The sequence below is a fragment of the Mesocricetus auratus genome, unplaced genomic scaffold (genome assembly GCF_017639785.1).
Source record: "Mesocricetus auratus isolate SY011 unplaced genomic scaffold, BCM_Maur_2.0 Super-Scaffold_100003, whole genome shotgun sequence".
Lineage (NCBI taxonomy): Eukaryota > Metazoa > Chordata > Mammalia > Rodentia > Cricetidae > Mesocricetus > Mesocricetus auratus.
The window spans coordinates 105,397,201-105,422,143 of record NW_024429188.1 but is presented as its reverse complement, the minus strand read 5'-3'; the positions used below and the strand labels follow the sequence as shown (position 1 = coordinate 105,422,143).

Here is a 24,943-nt window from a genome sequence, read left to right as displayed (position 1 = left end):
CCACAATCTATCCATTTGACCAAATAACTATTGTATTATTTGGATCTCTGGGCCTAGCAGGCAAGCATGTGTTGCCATGCTAGATTCATTGTGTATTAACTGTTTTACCTTGGGCAGAGTTTTAGATCTCACCTGGCCTCATTTTCTTCATCTATGGCTTGTGGCTTGGGGGTAACAGTAGTTTGTATTTCATAGGGTTGGCCTTGAATAAGTTATTGTGTATCTAGAACAGTCCTTGATTCAATGTAAATAATTGGAAAAATGTCAGCTGGTATAGTTATAACCATCACTTTTGTGATTATCTTCATCATCATAACCATTATCATCATCATCATTGCTCTGTCATTGTTGTGATTCTCAGACAGACACTGTCTTTCATTATTTAGACCCTGTGAAGCAGCTACAGGGCTAGAAAGGTTACATTTTCCATTTTCTAATTTTGTTTGTGTTGAAAAAAAGATTTGGAAATGTCAGCACTGAAGAGGTATTATCATTTTCAATTTTAGTGTAGCCCTTATGAAAATGGTAACTAATTCTAGTTGAGGCAGAGGATTTAAATAAAGCAAATTATTGTTTAATATCTCATCAAAATATAAGAAGAGGTGGGTATCTGTAGAATGTTATGTGGTCACAAGTGAATTAGTTTACCTCAAAAAACAGAGTTGCCTCATATATACTTATGTAACTGAAATGCAAACCCCCAGAGCAATTTTCTCTGTGATATCTGCTCCTTTATCCTTGTCTCTTTTAGCTGGTTAGGTATGTAGTACAAACAGGATAATTACAGTAATTCATGGATGGATTAGAGTTTTGCTCTGTACATCTGATGGGAGATTATTTTTTCAAATGAATGCTGGGCTACAGGCTTTATGAAGTAAAATTGTAAGTGAGGCTTATTTTGCTTATTATTTATTTTTGTGATTTCCAACAAAATTGCCAATTACCACTCTGAGCACTGCAGGGTTTTAGAGACAGTCTAATGAAATGGAAAGTGGGTATGATGAGAGGGAGTCAGAAACCTTAGTTTGAAACCCTACCAGTTTCTTTTATTGACTCTTAAGTCTTTCACTCCAGCATCACTTTCTGTTTCAAGTAAAGTTTCATGCTTCCTTTTTGTAAGTCAGCTTACTTCTTTGGGTTGAGATAAAGCCTATATCACTTCACAAAGAGATGCACTGTATTATATGTTAGGCAACTTGGTGAAAGAGTTTTCTGGTGTCTAAAATGGAGCCAGTTCACATTTACCCTGGCATCATCACCAATTCCCATGCATACCAAACAGAGACAAGATTATTAAAGGGTTTATCAAAGCTTAATGTGTTGTGTACATCCAAATGATTATTTAAATGTCACAATATCGCTAATATGTGGAGCAATGTTAACCTTGTTTCACCTTTCCTTTCATAGGGAGCTGGCTGTCCTTGCTCTGTACTCCAGTACCCAAACATCACTTCCAACCACTTGTAATTAAAACATGATAAAAAGTCTTATATGATCTTATTTCTATTATACATGAAGCCACTTCTTTTTAAAGGACCTATATTGCATTCTTTTGTTCCAGCGGCTCCCATCTGCTTTCTAAAGGAAGAGTTAGCTAATTAATTTACTCATGACAATATCACTTACTAATTTCCTACTATGTCCAAATATGGAAACACAGAAAGGAGGCTCAGTGCCTAGTGGAAATGGCAAAGAAATAGACAAATGGATTTAATGAGTTTCATAATCACTGCTGTATAAACAGGGGACTTTAGAAAGAGACAAAGAAACTAGAACTTTGCATATGTGTTGTTGAGGAAGGTTTCCCAGAGGACACAATCATAATGTGTACTTTTCCGCGTGGGAAAGAATAGAATTTTCAAGAATGCTGCAGTTGGGTTGCCAAAGGATTGGAGGGACATGCTTTAGGGAAAGGAAGTATCCTAGTATAGAAAGCATGTCAGAGGAAGAATATCAGGAAGCAAGCATAACAAGACATCTAGTAGCCAGATAATGCATGGCCATACATGATGGAGAGCCACTCAAGACTTAACAGTTGAAGGTTTGATCAGATTTGAAAGGAAATTTTTAAACTCTTTAATCACTGGCAAGAGAAGAGGCAGAACAGGCCTTTGGAAGGTTCTGATAAAATTCAGGCAAGTACAAGTTCTTAAGAATTGGAATTTTGAAGAAATATTAAGAAGCTAAAATCTGCAGTCCTTAGTTACTCCTTGATTACAAGGCAGGAGGAAAGGAAAGGATTCATGTGACTAATTTTGACTGGGTTGAGATAGTGGATGGATCCTAAGGGGAGCACGATATAAAAGACACTTAATCTCCAGTGTAGTGATGTGACTTCAGTTTGCGATTTGCTTAGTTTGAGGCTCTATGGGATATTTGGGTATAAATATCCATATATGGCACTATGATGAGCCATGTGAACTAATGAAAAGATGGAGAAGTTTGGAGTTGTTACCCTATAATTGTAGTTCTTTCCTGAATTAGTCATATAACTGGGTCTTTGTCAAAATTTGAGTCAGAAAAATTATTCATTTCTTTTTGAGGCATGTTTTGACATTGCAATCTCTGTATTACCCCTGAGTGTAGTTTTCCCATTCTGTTTCATAACAATGATCATAATTTATTGCTACATATTTATGTTACTCTATAATATATTAAATTTCAATTTCCACTTATACAGAATCACTTCTGACTATATCATTCCTAAATATCTATAGCTCAACCTGACATATGGGAGATGCTTAATATATAAACACATGAAATCAAGAAAATTAGAAATTGTAGGACACAATAATAAAGGGCTTAGGTTATACAAAGGACTGTGTAAAAGAGATAGTCATCAAGTATAAATTTAAGGGAAAACAACATGATACAATAGCAGAGAAACCAGTAAAAGAACTCATAGTCAAGAATGTATAAATATATGGTTTAAAATAACATACATGTGGGATTTTTACTTTTTAAAGCTATTTTCTGTTTTGAGATTATAATTTAATTACATTATTTACTCCCTCCTAGCCATAAATGCTCCCTTGCTCTATTTCAAATTAAATGCCTGTTTTAAAAAATATGCGTGTTTGTGCATGCACATGTGCACACGTGTGCATACCCACACAGATATAACACAACCTGAGAAGTTCATAGAATGTTACTTCCATGGATATGTTTTCAAGACTGACCATTTGGTATTATATAACAATTGAAGTGATATATTTTAAGAAAAAATAGTTAATAGGAGAAAGTGTTGATAATAGTTTATGAATTGTTGGAGAACCAATCATAGGACCTAAGGATTTATTCTAATTTTATTGGTATTAATGTTTGCTTGCATGTATGTAATTTACTATGTGTGAGCCTGGTGCTCATGGAGGATAGAAGAGGGCATATTATCACGGGGAGTAAGGAGTGGTTGTGGGGTACAATATGGCTACTAGAAATGAATGCAGGTCCTCTACACGAGCAGCAAGTACTCTTAACCATGGAGCAATGTCTCCAGTCCAGCTATAAGACTGAATTACATAAAAATTATATATGCTCATAGTTACAGAATATTTAGTGTCACAGAACCAGTAAAGAGTGAATGGGGACATCTAGTCAGTAAGCTCTCAAAATCACAGAAACATTAGATCAAATATTACTTCAAGTTCTTTATAATACACCAAGAGCCAAAAGCAAAAGCTGCAGGAGACACAGAGAAAGAACTGACAACTAATGGATGTGTCAAGAGTAGCAGAAATTAATGGATGCATGGGTAGACAGACAAATAGATGAAACCTATATTTATTTCAGTTGAAGCTATCACCTTAATGTGGAACTCTGCGTTTTCACCATATGAACAAGAGAGAAGAAGAACTATCTTGCTAATGAAAAATGAGTGTCCAAGGCCCAGAGATAGAAAATATAAGGGAGCCATGCAGTAGTGGCACAGGTCTTTAATCCCAGCACCCAAGAGGCAGAGGCAGGCATATCTCTGTGAGTTTGAGGCCAGCCTAGTCTACAAAGCTACACAGAGAAACTGTGTCTCAAAAAACAAAACACACACACACAAAAACAAAAAACAAAAAAAGGAAAACTTAGGTGGAAAGAGTGTACAAGGAATTAGATCCTGCATCTGAATTTAAATTATCATGCTGAGAAAGTAAATTTAAAAATGTTCCTAGAACCACTGAGCACTTACAGATAAAATCTCAAAATTACAGAGATCAATGGCTAACCAGTGTTCATGTGGGAATTTTGCAGATAAAGACCCTTCTGCTGACGCCATACCCATGCTCAGATTTATGTAGCATGAAGAAAATAAAATCACATGTCAGTAGTATTCCAGAAATAAAGCAACACAGAGGATATTTGAACATAAGTGATTGGATGTGGTTGTACATGAATATAATCTCACCCCTTTGGAAGTGCAAACAGGGCATATTGTTTTAGCAACTGTTCTATTGCTGTGAAGATACACCATAACCAAAGTAACTTATTAAAGAAAGCATTTATTTAGTTGGGGACTTGCTTATACTTTCTGATAGTTAGTTGATACTTAGTTCATGACCATCATGGCGGGGGCAGGGGGTATGGCAGCAGTAGCTGAGAGCTTACACCAAGTCCACAAACAGCAGGCAAAAATAACTTGGAAAAGAATGGACATTTGCAACCTCAAAGAACACCCACATTGACATACCTCCTCCAACAAGGTCACACCTCCCAATTGTTACACAAACTGATGACCGAGCATTCAAATATATGAGCCTATCGCGGCCATTCTCATTCAAACTACTGGAGCTACATAGAAAAAAAAACTGGTCTTAAAAGTGTTCACAGGGATAAAGGAAGGAATAAAAACCTTTCTTAAAATGTGAATGAGATATGAAGAAGATATGAACAAGGTGCTGTAGTTCCAAAAAAAGACATATTAGGAAAGACTAACTAGAAATTATAAAGTATAAATATATAGTTTTAAATCATATACAATTTTAGTGTATAATATTCAGAATAGTATTTGTATGTGTGTTTTACACTGAAATAAAACATAACTGATAGACTCAATTCTCCTAAGGGAATTAGTGATGCATCCAGTTCTTCATAAAAAGATGAAAAGACAGTGAAGAAAGGAAAAGTAAGAAACCATGAGGAACAGAAAAAGCTTAAATATACATAAAATTTAAGTTGTGGAAGAACAGGGTGAGGTTAAAAAGTAAATAGGGAAGCAAGAATTCATGGGTAACTTCCTGAAAATGAAGAAAAAGGATTGAAAAACCCAAGGCATATAGGAAAAATTAAACTTAGAAATATTGTCAATATATTCAAATGTCAATCAAATGCTAGTTATCTCTAGAAACTTTTAAATTTACAAAGACAAATTGCTCAAGATATGAAATAAAATTAGACTAAATGGTGAATACATAGTAGGGGTATAGATTCTTATAGGGCCTGAAGGACAGTGTGTATCTGAACTAACGTGGTTTTACAGAGTTGCCTGAGATTTTCAGGGAATGTGCCTGTGTGCAACACATGAAAACACACACACACACACACACACACACACACACACACACATACATTATGTTTTCTTTATGCAACGAAATGGGACATTCTCGTTTCCCTTAAGAATTTTTTTCTGAATCAAATGACAACATTATTCTGGAAATGAAAGTAGGTAATATATATTAGGAGCAAGACAAGGAATTCCATGAATGTGGAGACTTTTAATGTTCTCAATATTTTACTTTTAAAATTTTACTTATTTTTATGTGTATGGGTGATTACCTGCATGTAGGTCTGTGCACCATGTGCATGCTTTTTTCCCAAGGAGGCCAAAAGATGGTGCTGAGTCTCCAGGGACTAAACCTACAGTGAGATGCCATGTGGGAGCTACGGATCAAACCCAGGTCCTTTGGTAGAGCAGTCAGTCCTCTTAACTGATGAGCCATCTATCAGCTCCTCAATATTTTACAATACAAATCAAGTCCTAGTTGTCTTTCTGCAATAAGAATATTGAATGTTCAGAGACATCACCAGGATTAAGTAGCTTGAACAATAATTTTATGACAATTCTTAGATTAAATTTTTAGCATTGCCATAATAAAATATTTGATGACACTTCTGTGCAAATCTCCAGTCTCCATGCTCAACTGTTAAAGAAAGGCTTAGTCACTGTGGTATACATGGCATTGTAATTTTATTTTTGACTGGCATCTTTTTAAAGGGATTATCGCTACTAACCTTTTGTTGATGACAGTCAGAAATCAATAAGAAGCATTTACTTTAACATCACTGTTGACAATATGAGTTGAACTGAGATCTGTGGAAAACACAATGGGCTTACAAGAAAGAAAAAATAAACTTCACAAATGTACACTAGAATGTCCACGTAAGAAATCAATTTCTCACAATCCTTAGGATGCTTCCTGCCCATAATCACAATCAACATTTCAGAGATGTACACTACTAGAGAAGGTTACACTATAAACTAAGCTTACTGCCAGGTGTTTCAAGTATAAGAACATAGTAACCCAAAGTTTTCTATGTTCTTTCAGCTGAGAGAAAGACATATTACCTGGAAACTATAAGCCAATCATTTTGGATACAGGATTAACATTACTTAGCTTGGTAGCTTTTTCATTCTCTAAACATGTTTTGTCCTGAGATGTTTTCTGAAGCTGATCACATTTCCTGCCCTCTTAGCCAGTGTTCCCTGTGCATTTTTTGGAGGGGAGTTCTTTCCCCAACACACTGGACATTGAGTATAGTTGTAATTGTATCTACTAGTATCTATAACACGTGTGATTATGTTTACATTTCAATTACTTCTGAACTTCTATTTGACCTTCGCTTGATGTCAGGAACAGTCATGGAGGAGGCAGTAAAGAGCATAAGGGATCTGAAGTCAGAATGTATGAATTCAAATCCTGGCTTTGTCACTTCTAAACTGACCAAACTGGTTACCCTCTCTTTGCTTGAATTCCTTCATTTGGAAAATGGAGTTAAACCCTTTAGGTTGTTGTACATATTATATGAACAAATAAAGTATTTAAATTATAAACTAGGGTAGTTGATATTCAGTAGATTATAGATATTAACATGTTAGCATTCCTCAAGTGCTTGGCAAAGGATTCTAAGTAAATCTTGAATGAATAAATAAATAAAAGAGTGAACTTACGGTCTAGGTCAAGAGTTTTTAACCACTCATGCCTCTGATCTCTTCTCTAAAATGAAATTCAAGGTGAGCACCCATCCTCTGTTATGAAAGCTAGTTTGAAAATTGCTTGAGGTCTCAGTAGTTGCAAGATAACTAAGTAAATTCATTCAGTTGACTGTGCTTTTTGCTGTTTGTCAGAAGGGAAAAGTGAGAGCAAATTAGTGAAAATGGATACTGGAGAAGCCCCTGATTGCAAAAGGATTGTCATGGGCTTCCAACCATGGAAGTAAATAGTCTGTGTGTAATATTTTTCTCTCTTTTGGCTGAACTCAAGCTTCCTGTAGCTGAAAGCAGATGGCACAAAAAAAGCTTACACTGTGCAAAGCCAGTTTTCCTGGGATGAAAAGAACTGAGAGAATTGCGAGTGCTTTAACTTCTGTCTTTGCTAAGTGGTGACGGAGAGAATGGCTGGGAAATTTCCTTTGGGTCTCATAGCATTCAAAAACCCTGGATTACCAGAGAAAGACCCCATCCTAGTGTCAAATTATTTCCTGGACTGGAAATCCCCAGATTGACATTAAGCAGTGGTTTATAATAACCAAATTTTCAAGAAAAGTGATGTTTTAAGAATCACTCTAAGTAGTTATTGTAAAAGTATTATGAACTATGGTTATAGTCTTCCTGTGTTATTTTCATTTTTATTTTAGAATTCACTTTTATCAAACAAAGGAAGAAACACAATTCAGTTGAGAACATGATATGCTCTATCTTGTTTCACTTACTCAAGCCAGCATAGAGGCATATCCAGGCACTACTTCAGCAACCCGAATTCCAGACCCTGTGCCAAGGAGGAAAGCCTTGTACACACATATCTTATTGGCTGAGAGTTCCTAGTTTAAATACTGGCACTGCCACTTGGGTACTTGCCAGGGAACCACTGATACAACACTTAGTCTCAGTAGACTTCACTTTCTTCACCAGCAAAACGACAAGCATGATAATAGCTACAATATAGGTTGTTTTTTTCTCAAAGAGCACTGCTTTGTCCATTTATATACATGATATCTATTGGGTTCTCGCATATTTGAGACCCTAGGTAAATATTTTAAAGTACAGTGGAGAGTGTGATTTCCACTTAGGGAGTCTACACAGTTCTTATTGGGTCATTGATGTATCTTTCACTTTTCCCCATAATTCTAATGAATTCAGCAGGTTCTAACAGAATACTAGTCTGCTCCTTCCCTTACAAAATAAAAATTCTTGATAGAAAACCAGTAGCCACAGTACTATTGGCAAGTAGGAAGTCAAACCAATCTTTTGAGCCCTGTCCCTTATGCTAAATATTAATGTGCAGTTGACAATTTGCAAATTCTTTTTGTGCTTTTAATTTTTATTTTAGAAACAATTTTATTTTACACATCAATACTCCCATTCCCTTGCCCTCTCATCCTCTCATGCCCCCACATACCCGTTCAACCCACCTCCCACCTACTCCCCAGGGAGGGTAAGGCCTAAAGTCTACACTCCCTTTCTCAAGTCATGGGTTTAGGTCATCTTCTATTAGTAACCTAAGTTCCAGAAATAGCTTAGATCCTGAAAAATTAGATTGCCTTCAAATGCTCCCACCATTTTTCTATATCTTTTCATTTGGATAACCCAGCTCATTGGACCAGGAATGAATGCAGTGTTAGGAATATTTTTATGCCCACCTCAATGGAAGAAGATTCTATTATATCATAAAAGTTTCTTTAGAAGGATAATCAGTCATAAATTGCATCATTTCGCTCCCGAAAGAGTGCTGGTCTCCTAGAAAAAGTAAATCTACACATACTGACACTTATACTCATTCTCTTATGGTCTCTCAGGATGATCAAGGAGGACTCTGCATATCAAAATCTGCCATTTCCCTTCAGAATCTCTTGATTGAATGGCCATGCAGGTAACTAGAGGCCTTGAACTCTATACTTTGCAGCTGTCATGGTTAATTAAAAAGTAAAGTTCTGGATTCATAGCCATGATTAATACCATCAGGGTTTTTTATGCTCTTAATGTTCATAAACTGTGACAGAACAATGAAAGTTTTATGAAGGTTATAGGATTTTTCTTCTTAAAGGATCAGAATTAATCAGTGTTTTCTCAATTGATTTTAAATATAAATCAGAGGTGGCCAGAGTAAATTCTATGGCTTAAGTATTAAGACAATGATCTCAGAGGGAGGACATAATGAAAACCAAGCCACCTTCCTAGTGTGGTGCAAGCAAAGGGTCCCATGACTTTTCATTCTGAATGCAAATCAAGACAGCCAATCGATCTTTGTAAAAATTAGTGCTGGAGTCTTTTGTTCCCGAGGTAGAACTCCTCCAAGTGATCTGACTAGGAGAGCCTTTTTGGTAGCTAATAAATGTGTCAGGTCATGTTATGGAATACAATTGTCAACTTTTTTGTACCTGGATTTTCAGCATGACATTGATAAAATCTCCTTAAATTGCATTTTTCTTCCTTCTTGGAGTTAAGTGGCAAGAACCCGTTGTAATGGCTTTTCTCTAAGCTCCTCATTTGTATTTCTATCTAGTTGGTTTTGGAGAAGGCTTTTGGACAAAATTAGAGAGAACATACAACGTGTTGCTGGCTGTTCTGTCTTTTAACTACCCGCCATACCTTATTGAGTGAATGAGGAGGTCCCAGTGTTGCTTGACCCTTATACACTTGAGTCTGATCCCCTTCCCTCTCTTAGAGCTCAGCATCAGTTCTTGACCTGTGACTATGGAGAGGTTTTGATGAACTGTTAGGAGAGAAATAGCAGCAGAGGGAGAGAGAAGACAGGGAGAGCACAAGAGGGAACTGGCAAAAGGCTGTGATCATGTTTATCTTTATGAAGGAAGGGTGTTTGAAATCTCTTGTTTTCAGAGTTGCACAGAGACAGCTAATTCCTTCCGGCTCTGAAGGTTCTGAGACTGCTCCTGATTAGGCTGTCTCAACTTTCTCATTTTTACTCATCACAATCATATCTGTTTGGGTTTCTGTCTCTTTCCTGGAGTAGCCTCTGGAGGGCAGGTCCCCTCAGCTTCTCACAGCTCATCTGAGGCCTGCCAAAAGCACTGGCAGAGAACCATCAGCATTCTATGCTCTGATAACTCCCATAAATTTTGGAAAACAATACTACAGACCTGCTTCTCAAGTGAACTCACACAGTGGGGAACCAAAGGGCTTAAGCATTTTTCTTTGGGATTCAAGTGATACTTTATATTTTGTGAGGTAGGAAGGGAAGAGTGTCAAGTACTGGAAGATAAGGCCCTTGGAGGAGCATCGGTGTATACAAAATGAAGCTAAGACTCGCAGACCTAAAAAGCCTTTTTAAGGAGCAGCTCATCTAGGCATTTTCCAACATTCTGTTTTTAGTAGTTGAATTTTTATGTTTATTTTTAAAAGAAATCACACAATGAGCCGCAGTGCACAGAGTAGATGAAAGTAGAAGGTGCTATGTTTAAAACATTGTCAAGGGAACTCATTTCATGGCCATGTACTTTCAGGGCGCTGAAGAATACAACTTGAAAGTGACTGATATTGACTAAGATACTCCTCACAATGGGAAGAAAGGTGTACCTACCAAAGTCACATGGTCAGTCAGTCTCCAGACTAGCAGGGTGCAGAATAGAATTCTTTAGGAATAGAAATGGAGGAAAGTGCAAAGAACACATTTTTTTCTTAACATGGTCAAGGAGTGAGCTCGGTGGATAAAACAGGGAATAGGAGGTCTGTTGGGGAAACAAAGGAAAATAGCCCCACACTGTCAAGAAGAGTTCAAACTTTGAATTTTAAGGGAATCCAAAAATTCCATAGCGAACTGCTGTGGATAATGCAAGCCAGGAGAAAGGGTGTTTCCAGGTGTCAAAAGAGAATTCCTATTCTTCCTCCCACTCGAATGCCACCCTACTGGTCTGAGATGGCAGCGGAGATGAAAGAAAAGACAAACGGGCTTTTCTAGGACGGCTTCAATTCTGTCTTTCCCTTTGCTCTTCTGAGATGGATACGGCTTTGGTAAAACCCTCTTTGAGGGTTTGAAACTGGTATTAATACTCTTCTTTGCATTACTAAGCACCTGGGAAACAGAAATGGGTGCTAAGAGAACAAAGAACGCCTGATTTATTTACAGTTAGGTTAATGGGATGATATAATTTGAGTGGACCCATTTCTTATGCTATACGCACACACACACCTGAGTGTGTGTGCTTGTCTATGTGTCCATGTTGGGGAGGGTGCCCACAGAGGCCAGGAGACTGTGTTAGACCTTACTGTGCTGCCTGACATGAGTGCCTGGAACCAAACTTGTGTCCCTTGCAATAACAACAACAACAACAACAAAGGTTTTACTCACTAAGCCAACTATCCATCCCCAAGGATATTTTTCTTTGTGTTCTGGATGGAACCAACTGTCCAGTCCAACACATTATAGTGTAAGAGAGAGGAGAATGCATGTAGTCTATAGGAAGACAGAATACAGAATTACAGACAACCTAGTCCACTCTCATCAGCAGCACATCCGATATTTTCCTGTAGAAATGAAAGAATGAGATAGAAGATATAAAGTAGAAGTATCTTTTTGGGTATTGCCAAAGAATATGTTTTACTTATTCTGTATGCCTCTTGTTTGGGAATTAGCAAGATTAATGGGGGGAGAAAGGTTGAGCAATGTGTTATTAACAATTAGATGGGAGAAATAAGTTCTGTTGTGCTATTGCACAGTAGGATAGCCATGCACAATAATGTACTGTATATTTCAAAAAGCTAGAAGAAATAATTTGCATATTTTCATGATGAATAATGCTTGATCTGATGTTAACTTAATTTAAATAAACATTACATAATATATACATGCACTAAAGCATTTTGATTCTTCAGTCATATTTTTCATTTTTATATTTTATGCAATAGCTAAAAATAAATCTCATAGGCCTGGGGGTGGTGTCACACACCTTTAATCCCACCACTTCGGTGGCAGAGGCAGGCAGATTTCTGAGTGCAAGGCCATCCTGGTCTACATAGTGAGTTCCAGGACAGCCAGGGCGACACAGAGAATCCCCGTTTTTTAAAAAAGTAAACAAATAAATAAAATGAAGTTTATAGAAATAATAGAGAAGAAGAAGATGATTAAAGCAGGAAGATATTTCCAATCAGCTATCTACTCAAGTTGTCAGCTTTGGTCTAGTGGGCCCACTTGCTCATGTCATAGAATTCAATTCTCCATGGGGGGGCGAGCTGCTGGTAGATGGGGACTACAGGGGGAGAAGGCCATATTTGCATGCTTGTGCTTGCTCTTTTGTAATGATAATTGTCCCTCTTGGTTATATGTGCTAAAGTCTACCATGGATCTGTTTACTGCCAATATCCAGTACAGACAGGGCAATAAATCTATAGGCACTCTGAATATATTTTGTGGATATTTGAGCGAATGGAAATAGCTTTCCTTGAGAAATGAAAGATAGGAGTGGAGGAAAAAGCCTTTCTCATTTCCTTGTGACATCCCCTAATTCAATATTTCCTAATTCTATCTGTTTCGTAAACAAAAACTTTTTCCTTGTTTAGCCTTTTCATACTCTGGAGCAGGATCCCAAAAGAGATTTAAGTTGGAAAACAGGGGTCCTTGGGTAAGGTTACTAGAGTGAGCCCATCCCAAATCCCAACTATCTGACCCTGGTCAAGGTTTCTTCTGATCTAGCTTTTGCTGAGACTACTTCCCTTCACAGTTCCTGAAATGTAGCCAATAGCTCTTTCTGAGCTAAGACATCTTTCCTTCTTCTTGGAATCAATACCAACCAGTCATTCATCAGTTATTCTCAATGGCTTTTTACTGAGTGTAGACTATTTGATGAGGTTTGAGTCAGGAAACGGGATTATAGTGAGCAAGAAGAGTAGTAATTGTGGAGGTATTCCAGATCAGTGGGAACAAAGCTGGGGTCTTCCGTCCTGTGAGTTAGTCTGATGTCTCCTTTGCTTTCTTGGAGCCTTGGGGGCAAGCTGAGCATTGGTTTGAGGTTAAGTGAATTCTGAAAATATATAGGAAGGAGGGGTGAGTCCGGTAAAGCACGGAGCAGCCCTCCTATTAGGAGCTTTCTATTTAGCCTCAGAGAACAAATAAAACAGTAAATAACAGTCTGAAGGTACAGAGGTGGATGGAGTATTAGTCTCTTTCCTGCCTTTACAGGGGCAAAGGAAAGAAATCGTGAATACAAATTAAGGTAGCAAAAGGACAAGCTAATTCCAGCATTGGGGTGATAGATGAACCTTCTTGGTTTTGAGGTGCACTTAAGAGAAGAAATCATGAAACGGGAGCTTAAATGAAGATCTGGGCTATGCTTTTTTGCCAATACTGCCTGTGGTACATGCCCAGGCTCGCTGCGTGGCTCCCAAATGGTCAGATGAGGGGGCGATGAGGAAAAACGAGTTTTGGACAGCACACACTGACACTGAATGAAAAGTCAGCAAAAACCACTGGGTGGCAGCGTGGTGTGCGGGCACAGCTCTGCAGTGCCTGCTGCTGCCACTGTGGTGGGGGCTGAGCCCGTGTGTGAGCCCTGGCCTCCTCTCCTGAAGGGCTACAAGTGTCGCCATGCAAAATACCTCCGTAGGTCTCTGGTGGGATTCGGGTTGCAACTGAGGCGGGTGCAGGAGTTTGGCCAACTTCCTGAAGCTCTGGCCGGGGGTTAACTCTGAGACCTGCACTCAAGTCACATTCCTGTCCCTCTCCTCCCAGCCCCAAAGCCTAGCAAACCTCAGTGCCTGCTAGACAACTATCTCATCCCAGTAGTTCCTCCATCACTGTTTCTCCCTTAGCTTCTTTAGGGAAAAGAGGGCTTTGGGCCACGGGACAGTGTCTTGACCCCCTACAGGTGTTAGCAGGATCGGGGACTCTGCACCTCGCGGGGTGGGGCGACTGGGGGCGGGGGGGCGGGCGGGCGGGAGCCAGTAGCTGGGTTCCGGGAGGGAGGGGCCGCCGAGGTAGGGAGGGGGCCGCCGCCAGGCTGTCGCGCTCTTCTGGAGGGTGCCTGCAGCGACTGAATTCCTGTGCTGCGACTGTGCCGCGCCCAGAGCAGCAGCCAAAGCGATGATGCCAGGCCATTACCTGTTTGATCCCTGCGGGAAAGCTGGCACGGGCCAACTTTTGCCGATCCTTCGACCGAGAAGTTGCAAGGACTAGTGGAAGCGCGGAGGGGCCAGGGCGAGGGCGCGCTCCCCCGTGCGCTGCCTCCTCCCTCCTCGCGCCGGCCGCCCGCCCGCCCGCCCGCGCCCGCGGCCTCTCTCCCGCCCGCGCGCTCTCCCTCCGCCCGCCCGCCTCCCTCCCCCGGCCCCCTCCGCTCGGCACAGGGCGGGGGGGTGCCGCGAAACTCCGACCCGCCCGAGCCGCTTGGACTTGCACAGTGTCCTCGGGGCTCAGGGGCCGAGCGCACGCAGTCACAAGCGCAGCTCTCTGCCTCCTGCCTGGCTCGCCTGCGATCCCGGCTCGGGGCTGTGGCGTCGGTTCGGACCAAGGCTGCCAGAGCCCGCGTGGGAGCCGGACCACCGTCAGAGGAGCTTGGACGGCATGCTGAGCCCCCTCCTCGACTGAAGCCCCAGTGCCCAGAAGCCCGGGCCAAGCCAGCGCAGGCTAAGGAAACCCAGGCGGCGGAGGCGCGAGCCGGTGGCAGCGCAGCAGCGGAGGAGCGAGGAGGCGAAGGCAGAGAGGGGCCCCCAAAGAAGTGGTGGTGGTGGGCGTCGTGGCCATGGCGGCGGCTATCGCCAGCTCTCTCATCCGGCAAAAGAGACAAGCCCGCGAGCGCGAGAAATCCAATGCCTGCAAGTGTGTCAGCAGCCCCAGTAAAGGCAAGACCAGCTGCGACAAAAACAAGTTAAATGTCTTTTCCCGGGTCAAACTCTTTGGCTCCAAGAAGAGACGCAGAAGGAGACCAGGTCAGGTTGGAAGGGGCTTTCGCCTTTATCTTTTCCCCTGTCTTACTTTACGACTGTGGAGGGGGTTGGGGGTGGCATGGAAGCGTAGGTGAGTTTGGAGCCCAGCTTGTGCAGATGAGGCCCCCTAGCTGGTGTGCGTACGTGGGAAGATTGCTTTTTTGCCTCCGTAACAGTTAACAGGCTTGCTGCATTGCAACTGCCCTGGGACAGGCACAGAGCCCAGGAGCATAGCTTGCCCTGGAGGTGCACCCTCAGTTTCAGACGTGTCACATGCGTGTTTGAGTGTGCATGCCCGTGGGCTCAGGGAGGGCGTAACTCAGACAAGCTGTCGTGTGGTATGGAAGTGACAAGAGAGGAACAGGGCTGACACCATTGCCTACCCCTCTGGAAAACCCGGGGAATCCCTGTCTTGCTTTCATCTCAGCCTGCCAGACCCTTCCCCTCCACATACCACTCCCAAGGGATATGAGCTTTCCACTGTTTAGGCATTCCATTTCTTTCCGGGACAGACTTGACTTGTGGGGCAGCTTTGAAACATTGGCTGGGGAATGGGGTGAGGGGAGAAGTATTTCTAGAACCTTGCGTCAAAGATCTTAGTAATCTGGTCAGACTACTAAAACTGATTACTCGACATTAAATGCAAGAGGAAAGCAGGGTCTTCAGTCATTTTAGGTTGCGGGTCCTTTTGAAGGATTTCAGTGTTAAGAGTAGCACCACATTCCCACGACGGGAGGAATTCAGAGAGCCTTAGCTGTCAGGTTGCGTCAAGGTAGACCTTCAGGGGGAGCATGCAGCTTATTCACCAAATGCATCCTTCTCACCATTTTCTTACCTTCTACTTGACAAGTATTGCAGCAATTTCTCAGTGGGTTCTACACACCCTGGAATGGAAAAGCAGGCATGGGTCTTCAGTCTGCACAAAGTTTGCAATGCATTAGCTGTGAATTAGGCTTGTTTAAAAAAGACGTAAGCAGTTACAGTGTGTGATTATGTGAGTCCAATAAATATTATTTCAGCGCAAGTGTCTGTATTCAATAAAAGCAAAATTTAGGTATAAATAAATTAAGTGCTTGATTAATCTAGGGTGATTCATAATTGAAGATCATTTTAATCTTGAACCTATGTTTTGGGTAATCATGTTTTTATATTAAATTTGAAAATAAGTACGATTTAATTTTCCTTCCTCGTTAACAACAGAAACTGTTCTTTTCAAGTCCATCTTTCATAAGAAGAAATTATCTGATAGGGATGACAACGGCTGGCTGCTTTGTCTACCCCCTTCTCATTGTCTTGCATGGAAGCCTCAGTTTTCTAGATACAGGTCCTTTGATGAGATTCTAGGTTAGAGACACTCTAAGGAGGGTTTCTTAGGGTGGTGGGATTCTTTATACAAATTGTGCTGATTCCTAAGGAAATCATTGCTGATGGGTTTTGGCACCTGGTTGATAAGCTATGCTAAATTATTTTTATATTTATATTTATTTTTTCTTCCACATGAAAAGCAACACATTACTAAGAAGATAGACTAAGCCATTCGCCAACCCATTCAGAATGTTTAATGAGGTGGAGTGCGACTAAGCCCAAGGACCAGCTATCAGAAACTGTGGGCTTTGTCAAAAGCTTCAGTGCATTACCAGTCTTTTGAAACAGAAATCAAATGTTCCTTCTGATACTCTAAGGTTTATTCTGAAACTTATTTGTTTGCTTCTTTTCTTTCTTCCAGAGGACTCTCTGAAAAGGAAGTTGGATCTTTTTCCCCACTACTTGTAGATGATATTCTTCCCTACTAACACTTGTAGATGAAATTAGAACTTTGAATGCTGAGTCTCATCAATTGACCCAAGCCATTGTTCTCTTTGCAGAGCCTCAGCTTAAGGGTATAGTTACCAAACTATACAGCCGACAAGGCTACCACTTGCAACTGCAGGCAGATGGAACCATTGATGGCACCAAAGACGAGGACAGCACTTACAGTAAGTGACTGTTAAATAAATAAATGTACCAGCATGTTGTTGACTTTGGGTTCTTTTTATTTATTTTTAATTCAAACAGCCCTTGCCAAATCCTCAGGTGAATGCAAAATATGGTCATGTGATATAACGCTGTTTACACAGGCTCACCTACAGGAAGCTGAACAGGGAAACATCTAAAATATAAAGTAGAGCAAATAATGTTGACACCATCTGAAGGTAGATCCAAATGTCATCTCCGTGGTAATCTAGATAGATTTATGGCTGTCCTTTGGATTTTATTACTTTTTCCCCCAGAAAAATTTCTCACCCACACAGTGATCCTGAAATAGCATGCTATCTCCACTCTTAAAAATGAGCCTCATCCCAAAATGAAGGAGTGTTTTCACACCGTAATAATTCATTGTTACAAGCTTTTACCCCTACCCCACCCCTGCCACATATACCAATAACTCTGAGACTGATATTTTAACACTGAGTTATTAACATGGGTCTGCAAAGGCACTTCTTTTAAACTAAACTGGAGACAGTAATGGTGAATCAAGAAGGAAATGCATCCAAGGGAAGTTTTATTTGTAATTATTGAAGCCCAGTGACCTGTTACATAATCTTTATCAACAAATATTTATTTAGAATAATTAAAACAAAAACACAAATAGTGCCCCCTTTTCTGCAATATTAATAATTGCTGTATTGTAATTTACAGGTATCTGCAGACTTACTCGTTTGTTTCTGAAGACTAAAATTCTTGGTTCTCAGAATTCATTTTCTGTTTTCCAAAATTTGGATTCATTTCTTTCAGATTTGTTAGTTTCTAGAAATATTCCCATTGGTGACTGAAAAGGCAGCTGAGGAAAGTAGGTCTGGCTGCTGAGGAGTTCTCTGTAGTTCTTCTTTTGGAACTGCATTACTATAGGCAGTAAAGCCATAGATAAGTGTCCCAGTATTAAGGATTAAAGATTTTCACACCTTTTAAGAATGCTTCCTGGACTGGGGGGTTGAAATACTACCTCAAGAGAAAGTTACCTTCAATTACCCTTGAAGAAACATCTTTTAGTTCCTAGGATGAAGGCCCTGTATATTGAATGGCTCTTCAGTGTTTTGCCAAATACTGTGTTGCAGTGAGGATATTAAAGTTTTATAACGAATCCTAGTTACTCCTTCATGCATACTATTCTTTTTAAAACAACTACCCAAATGAAGCAGAGCACTCTACTGCTATCAAGCAATACACATTAATACACAGTGATCCACAATAAAATATTCCACCAAATTATGTATACAGAATGATATTTGGGGAAGGAATTAAGGGATGTATGCTACTCTCTAGTTTATCTTGTCTCAAGAAAAAGAGCATTGTTAAAGGGAAGTTTGTGATGAGCTACCAATCAAGATTGTTCTCATATGCTTTAAATATCCAAGTTGACACAGGGGAGAAATATTTGTTTTCAGTGGTTATCCATTTCGTCAAAAAGAACAGTTTTGCTTTCTTAAATAGATGATTCAGTGTGCTATGTCTTAGTGATATGTCAAAATAATAAAGATTACTCTGTAAATATTCATTTTAGGAGATACACAACACACACACACACAGACAGACAGAGAGAGAGAGAGAGAGAGAGAGAGAGAGAGAGAGAGAGAGAGAGTGCTCCATTTCTTATTATAGATCTTTATATTGTATGTTAGGTTATACTCTTTAATCCTACAAATGCAGTTTCCTCTGATGGTTGTCTTATAACTGTCTGACATGCCATTTGGGTGTGCTAATGACATTCAGAGATCTTTAAAGAATATAGCCAGATAACAAGAATCCATGTCTAGTCTGATTAAAATGTACAGTGGTAAGTCAATCAGAGGTAAGTATCACCATGACATGTAGAACGCAAATGGGAAGTATCACAAAAGGAAAAACAAGCTTGACTGCCCTGGGTTGAAGAGCAACCAGAAGCCTAGGGAGCTACCTTCACTTCCCCATTGATATTGTCCCATATAAGCCATCATAAAATACAGATGCCTATTGATTAAACTGAGCCATTCAAATTTATACCCCCCCAAAGCCAAGCAACTTTTTACATTATGTTTAAGTAATTGTTTAAATGAATGGAGCAACAATACAAGTTTTATTTTTTTTTCAACTGGGACTCATAATACTATTTCCTCAACATACATTCCCAGTATTATGTTTATATTTTTCTTTTCATCATAGTTTTCTCATTTAGTTCAATTTAATTGATTTTATGTTATTTTAGCTTAGATATGGCAAACAAGATCACATGATAAAGCAAATAATGTCATGCCTTATGTATGTCCATTTCTAAAACCATGGTTGATACTATGCATTAATGGTTGCCTTAGGTAAATTTATTATAATGGTAAATGTCAGTCCAATGAAATTTCCTCATGGACAAGTAAGACATTATAAATTATGTTTTCCCCTGAAAAGGAAAAGATAGACATTTCATAGAGGCAGTTTTATTATCAGTCTTGGGTGTAAAGAATGGATTTTAAAAAGACAGATTCCCCTTTTTCTTCAAACCTTCAATACTTTTGCCAGTTCAGCAAATCACGAATCTCCAAGTACATTAAAATAATTTCTTTGTTAATTATTAGTTAATTAGAGAAATTGGCCTTAGTTTAAGTAATGTGGCAGCAAGACTTCAGCGTAGAGTTCAGTGTAGAGTTGAACTTTGAATGCCAATGAAACAACACTGCCCTGAGAAAGTGATCCCTTTAAGTTATAAGTGTTTATTTTTATATAGGCATAATAGCAAACAAGTAAGAAACCGCATGGAGGTTGTTCATTAAAAGCTCTGAAAATCCCTAAAATGAATGAATGAATGAATGAATGAATGAATAAATGAATAAATGGTCAAGCATGTTGATGCACCCATTATTCCCAGCACTCTGTATTTTCGAGGGCAGCGTGGTCTACAGAGTGAGGTTCTGGAAGCCAGGCTACACAGAGAAACCCTGTCTCAAAAAAACCAGACCAAACAGAAAATAAACAAATCTCATCACATCTAGCTGAAAGAGAAGAGATCTTAGATATTTAATTGAATGTGCTTTAGAAACACAAATGAAATCAATTATTTGTCATACTTCACATTTTTCTGCTCTCTTCCATTTTGATATGTGTGTGTGTATGTGTGTCTGTGTCTGTGTTAGATTACATAATGAATGGCCTCCTACAAACTCAATACCACTATTCAGGAATAGGTAATATGGAATGATGTTCTTTGCCTCTCTTTCTCCTTTAACTGTCTGTCTACTGTTTGAAATTTAAGCATTTCATTTCTCATTAAAACACAAATCTGAGAGCAGTGAAAATCAACATAAAAGTCAAATCATTATCAGTCTCTTCACTTCCTCCCTCCGTCCATGCTCATCTCTGACATTAAAAGCTACATTCATACAACTAATAAGGTTCATAATATTGTTTTATAAAATAAGATTGTAGAAATAATTTAAAGTTTCATTTAACATCTTTCTCTGTTATCTATTACTATAACCCAATTAGGTTTCAGGAACATAGTGATATTAACTTTAAACAAACCCGCATGGAATTTTGTTTAGTCTATTGTAGGTCTCAGGTTTTTGAACTATGAGATTTTTATATAATATGATTGCCATCTATTATATTCTCCAAATCCATGATCATTTTTCCATGATACCTTGGTATCAGTTTACAAATGTGTTTTGAGTACCTGCTGTAAGCAGGGTATCATCAACAGAAAGAAGCATGACTTATACACGATGTTCTCAAAGATAGTAAGCTTATTTCCTTTACATTACATTGTCAATTATAGCCCATGATCCTGACTTGCAATCTGTGCAATTAGTTTTCTGCATTTCACGTAACAGAAGGGCACAGCTTTTTATATTGTGAATATTGAATGAAGTGCCATCAAGTGGCATGTTGTAGGAACACTTGTATTTTGAACTGTACAGTTTGTCCTAGCTCCTCTTTGATAGCACCCACATTCTAAGGAAAAGATGTATTGTAGACTTCACAAGGAATGTTTTGTTCCTAATTAATGTTTTGCCCATATTACCCTATCTAATGCAACAGAGTCTATACATGCAAAGATAAGTGATTCTACAAAAGATTGTTGTAGACAGGAGTGACACCTTTAAGTTCTTGCTCATGAAAGGAACAGACCAGTTTATCATCCCAAAGATACTTACAAAACAGGGCAAAAATCATCAACATTAGTCTATGGACTCCCAGGAGAAAGGTGCACAGGCTATTTTCAAAAGATGTGTGTGGCAAACACTACGTTTTAAAAATGTACTATTTTATTTTTGTTCGTGGTGTGGGAGGGCGGAGACAGCTGGCAGTGGGAGACCGCCCACTGCTTGTCTCCAGTGAGTGGTGTGTGCTTGCGAGGAGCTCCTGGGTGTAAGTTTCATGCAGTCAGACCTTCAGACAGAAAGATGAAGACCTCGTTAGCCCACTTGCAGTGGATTTGCAGAAAACATTAAAACAACAAAGAGCACTTTTCCGACACCTTATTTTTATTCCTATACCTATCATCTTTGAGACTAAATGTCAAGAGCCTGCTGAACTCTGTTATTCTGCAAAATGCCCGTTCTTTACAAAATAACATTTTTTTGCAAGGCCCAGATTTATTTAGAGTTTTTTTGCATTGGAGATAATACAGATGAGTTAAATGAAAATGATGGAGTAATGTGTCTTGGGAGAGTATAGGAATTTCTCCTCAGCTAGTAGTTTCATCTAACAGTGCTTATGAAAATTTCAGAAACTGTCTAGAGGAGCAGGTTAAGAACGTAATTTAACAAGGATGACATTTTAGTGTGCAGAGTGATTCCTGATCCTTTGCCACCCCCCAGATGTAAATATTCCCCACCTCCAGTGCTCTAAAATTCAGGATGTTTCAACCAAAGTCTTCTGTTCTCCTTGGAGTGTTTGAGAATATGTTTTATAGACCCACCGAATAATAATCAGTAGTCAAATACACTAGAAAGTAGAACAAGGCTATATTTGTAAATTTCTAGACTCACTTAGTCAACTCTGATTTTAGGAAGCCAGGTACTCCTGTTGAGTACATTGGAAAACTATGAAATTTGCGATTGTAACATTTTCTCATTCTTTGAAATGGTAGCTCTGTTCAACCTCATCCCTGTGGGTCTTCGAGTGGTGGCTATTCAAGGAGTTCAAACCAAGCTGTATTTGGCAATGAACAGCGAGGGATACTTGTACACCTCGGTGAGTCTTTGTGTGCATGCTTTCACAAGTCTAGTTTTCATCTGACATGAAAGAAAATGTATGACATATATTCTTTGGATATACATTTTGGTTTTCATGGAAATGTATCAATTGGAAGGGCAAATTATTTACTGATGAAAATGATAGCAATTCCTAATTAATCATCGAAAACCAGCATGATCAATATAAAATCAATAATATATCTAAAAGTTTTGTATAAAGTGCCATTGGAATAGTATGCACCATTAAATGGGGAGTTAGACTGTGCACCTGTGGGAACCAAAGTTGTTACTTAACTGCATAACCATGTCTGTCCCCATTTATTCTTGAAGGAATTAATGAGCTCTCTTTCTTAGATCAATTCCAGGACACAAAAACTGGTTTGAACAGTGCTCCTCAGTAGTCATTGCTAATCTGTTCAGTTAGTACAATTGCCATCTGTTTCAATTTTTAATTTTTTTATTAAAATTTATGGGTACAGTGTGATAATTCAATATTTGCATCTAGTATATAATGATCAAATCATGGAAATAAGCATTTTCATCCTTTTAAACACTTTAAAAATTTTTGATATATCAGGTGCACAATGTACTATTTTAATACATTTGTAAACTATTTCCCAATCAGGATAATTACATTTCATCTCATTATCATAATTTTGTGTGCAGAGATATGAAGGTCTTCTCTGTTCATTCATATTGCATTATTATATGAATATAGTATATTGTATTATACTACTAATACCAATTTTTGTCAAACACAACTTAACCTCTTCTTACACACAAATTCTTGCTGGACTTATTCAAAGAAGAATGAGGACAATCAGATCTATAACTTTGTTTGGGTATATTGATAAAAATATGGGCTACAGTTTAGTGAATAACGTGGGACCAAATATACATTTTTAGGCAAATGTTTTCCATGTAAACATAATTTTAAAATGGTACAGTACTAGAGTAGGGATTTTACTACTATCAATGGATCGATCTACTTTCAGGTTATAAAAGATGCATTTTTTAAATTTATTTTCAGTTCCTGAATTTTAACAGAGATCCAGGATGTTTAAAATGGAGAAATTGGGCTGGTGAAATTGCTTTTCGGTAAAAGGTGCTTGTTATCAACCTTGATTATTTTAGTTTAGTCCTCCAACCCCTCACACAATCAGTCAACCATTGTAGAAAATCTTTAGGCCTTCAAAAATTGGAAAAAAATGCTTATCAAACTGCCTACTAGCCTTAAGAAGGAGGTGATTACAGACTACCAAAATGCATTCTTCAAACTGCAAATAAAACAATTAATCTGTATTCAATACTCTTTCTCTGTCTTGTTAGCTGAATATCATTCAAAGTCATATATATAAAACGACTTGACAGACATTGTAAAAATAATGCATTCACCTTGGTTTTAAGTGCCCAAGATGAGAAAATGTTGTGGAGAAGAAGCCCGTTCACACACTAGTAGGCACCTCAACCAGTGGGCATTTGTCAAAACTTTTCTGTATTGTTGCTTATAACATATAGCGGTTTTACTATGTTTGATAAACTAAAACTTTGAATTCATTGCAAGCTTTGTGAAATCCATTACTCTATCAATACAGTGCCAGAATTGTAGGAAAAGAAATGGAACTGTTTTAGGTTTGTACAGTAATGTAGCATAATTTCATTTTAAATGATCTCTTTTAGATTAGCAGGGTCAAATGCAAAAGTAGGCTTTTAATATGAGAAATGACTCCTTGAACTAATATGCAGACGTGGAAAGGAAACAGAATAAGGAATATACTTGAGAAGACGAAATGTGGAACATTCTATATTGTTTTAGTTAGATTTCTGTGGCTGTGATAAGACACCATGACCAAGGCAACTTACAAAAGGAAGAGTTTAGTTAGGCTTATGGTTCCAGAGTGTTAGAGTCTGTGATGGTGGAGTGAAGGCATGGTGACAGGAACCCAGAGTTGCAGGTGAGAGCTTGTATCTCACTCCCCAAGTAGGAAGCTGAGACACATGGGGAATGCCGTGTGTCTTTTGAAACCTCAAAGCTTACCCCTATTGACAAAGGTACTCCAACAAGGGTACACCTTCTATTCCTACTGGGAGACCAAGTATTCAGGCATAAGAGCCTGTACAGGCCATTTGCATTCAAACCACCGCATTCCATCCCTGACTCCCCTGAGTTCACACCTGTATCATATTGTGAAATGCATTTAGTTCAGTATCAAAATTCCTTATATTCTTTCTGTTTAAACACTTTTTATTTATATGTCCAAAGTTTCTTCTAAGACTCAAGGCAATGTCTTAATTGTAACCCCCAGTAAGTTAAAAAAAATGCATATTACTAAATATAGTGCATAGAATATACATTCCAAAAGGAAAGTATCAGGCCTAGTGAGGAAATACTGAACCAAAATCTAGCACAGAAAACTCCATTGTTCAAGGGTTATAAGTCTCTCTGCCCTTCCAACTTTGCTGCCTTCAAGATAAGTCTTGATCTCAAGATGATTCAACTCCCTATGCACAGCTTTCCTTGGCAGATATGCCCTATCTCTAGCATGTCAGTATCCAACACAACCAGGTTTTGTTTCACACAGTTCAACTCATTGATCTGCCCTGCCATACATTGCCTGGCCTCTAAGATTCCCCTTAACCATGGAAGATTTCCCAATCATTTTACTCG

At 39.0% G+C, this 24,943-nt stretch overlaps 1 protein-coding gene across 5 annotated transcripts in view; it reads left to right on the top strand.

Annotated features, from left to right (window-relative positions):
* Fgf13 (fibroblast growth factor 13) overlaps positions 1-24,943 on the top strand; it is a 516,384-nt gene that overhangs the window by 417,087 nt on the left and 74,354 nt on the right. For 4 of the 5 annotated variants that reach the window (XM_040744655.1, XM_040744654.1, XM_040744656.1 and 1 more), the window contains 2 exons: positions 16,939-17,049; positions 22,170-22,273. In XM_040744655.1, the coding sequence (XP_040600589.1) occupies positions 16,939-17,049; positions 22,170-22,273 (215 nt within the window). Of the gene's footprint in view, positions 1-14,510; positions 15,077-16,938; positions 17,050-22,169; positions 22,274-24,943 lie in introns of those variants that run through there. The other variant, XM_021235585.2, reaches the window with a different exon arrangement.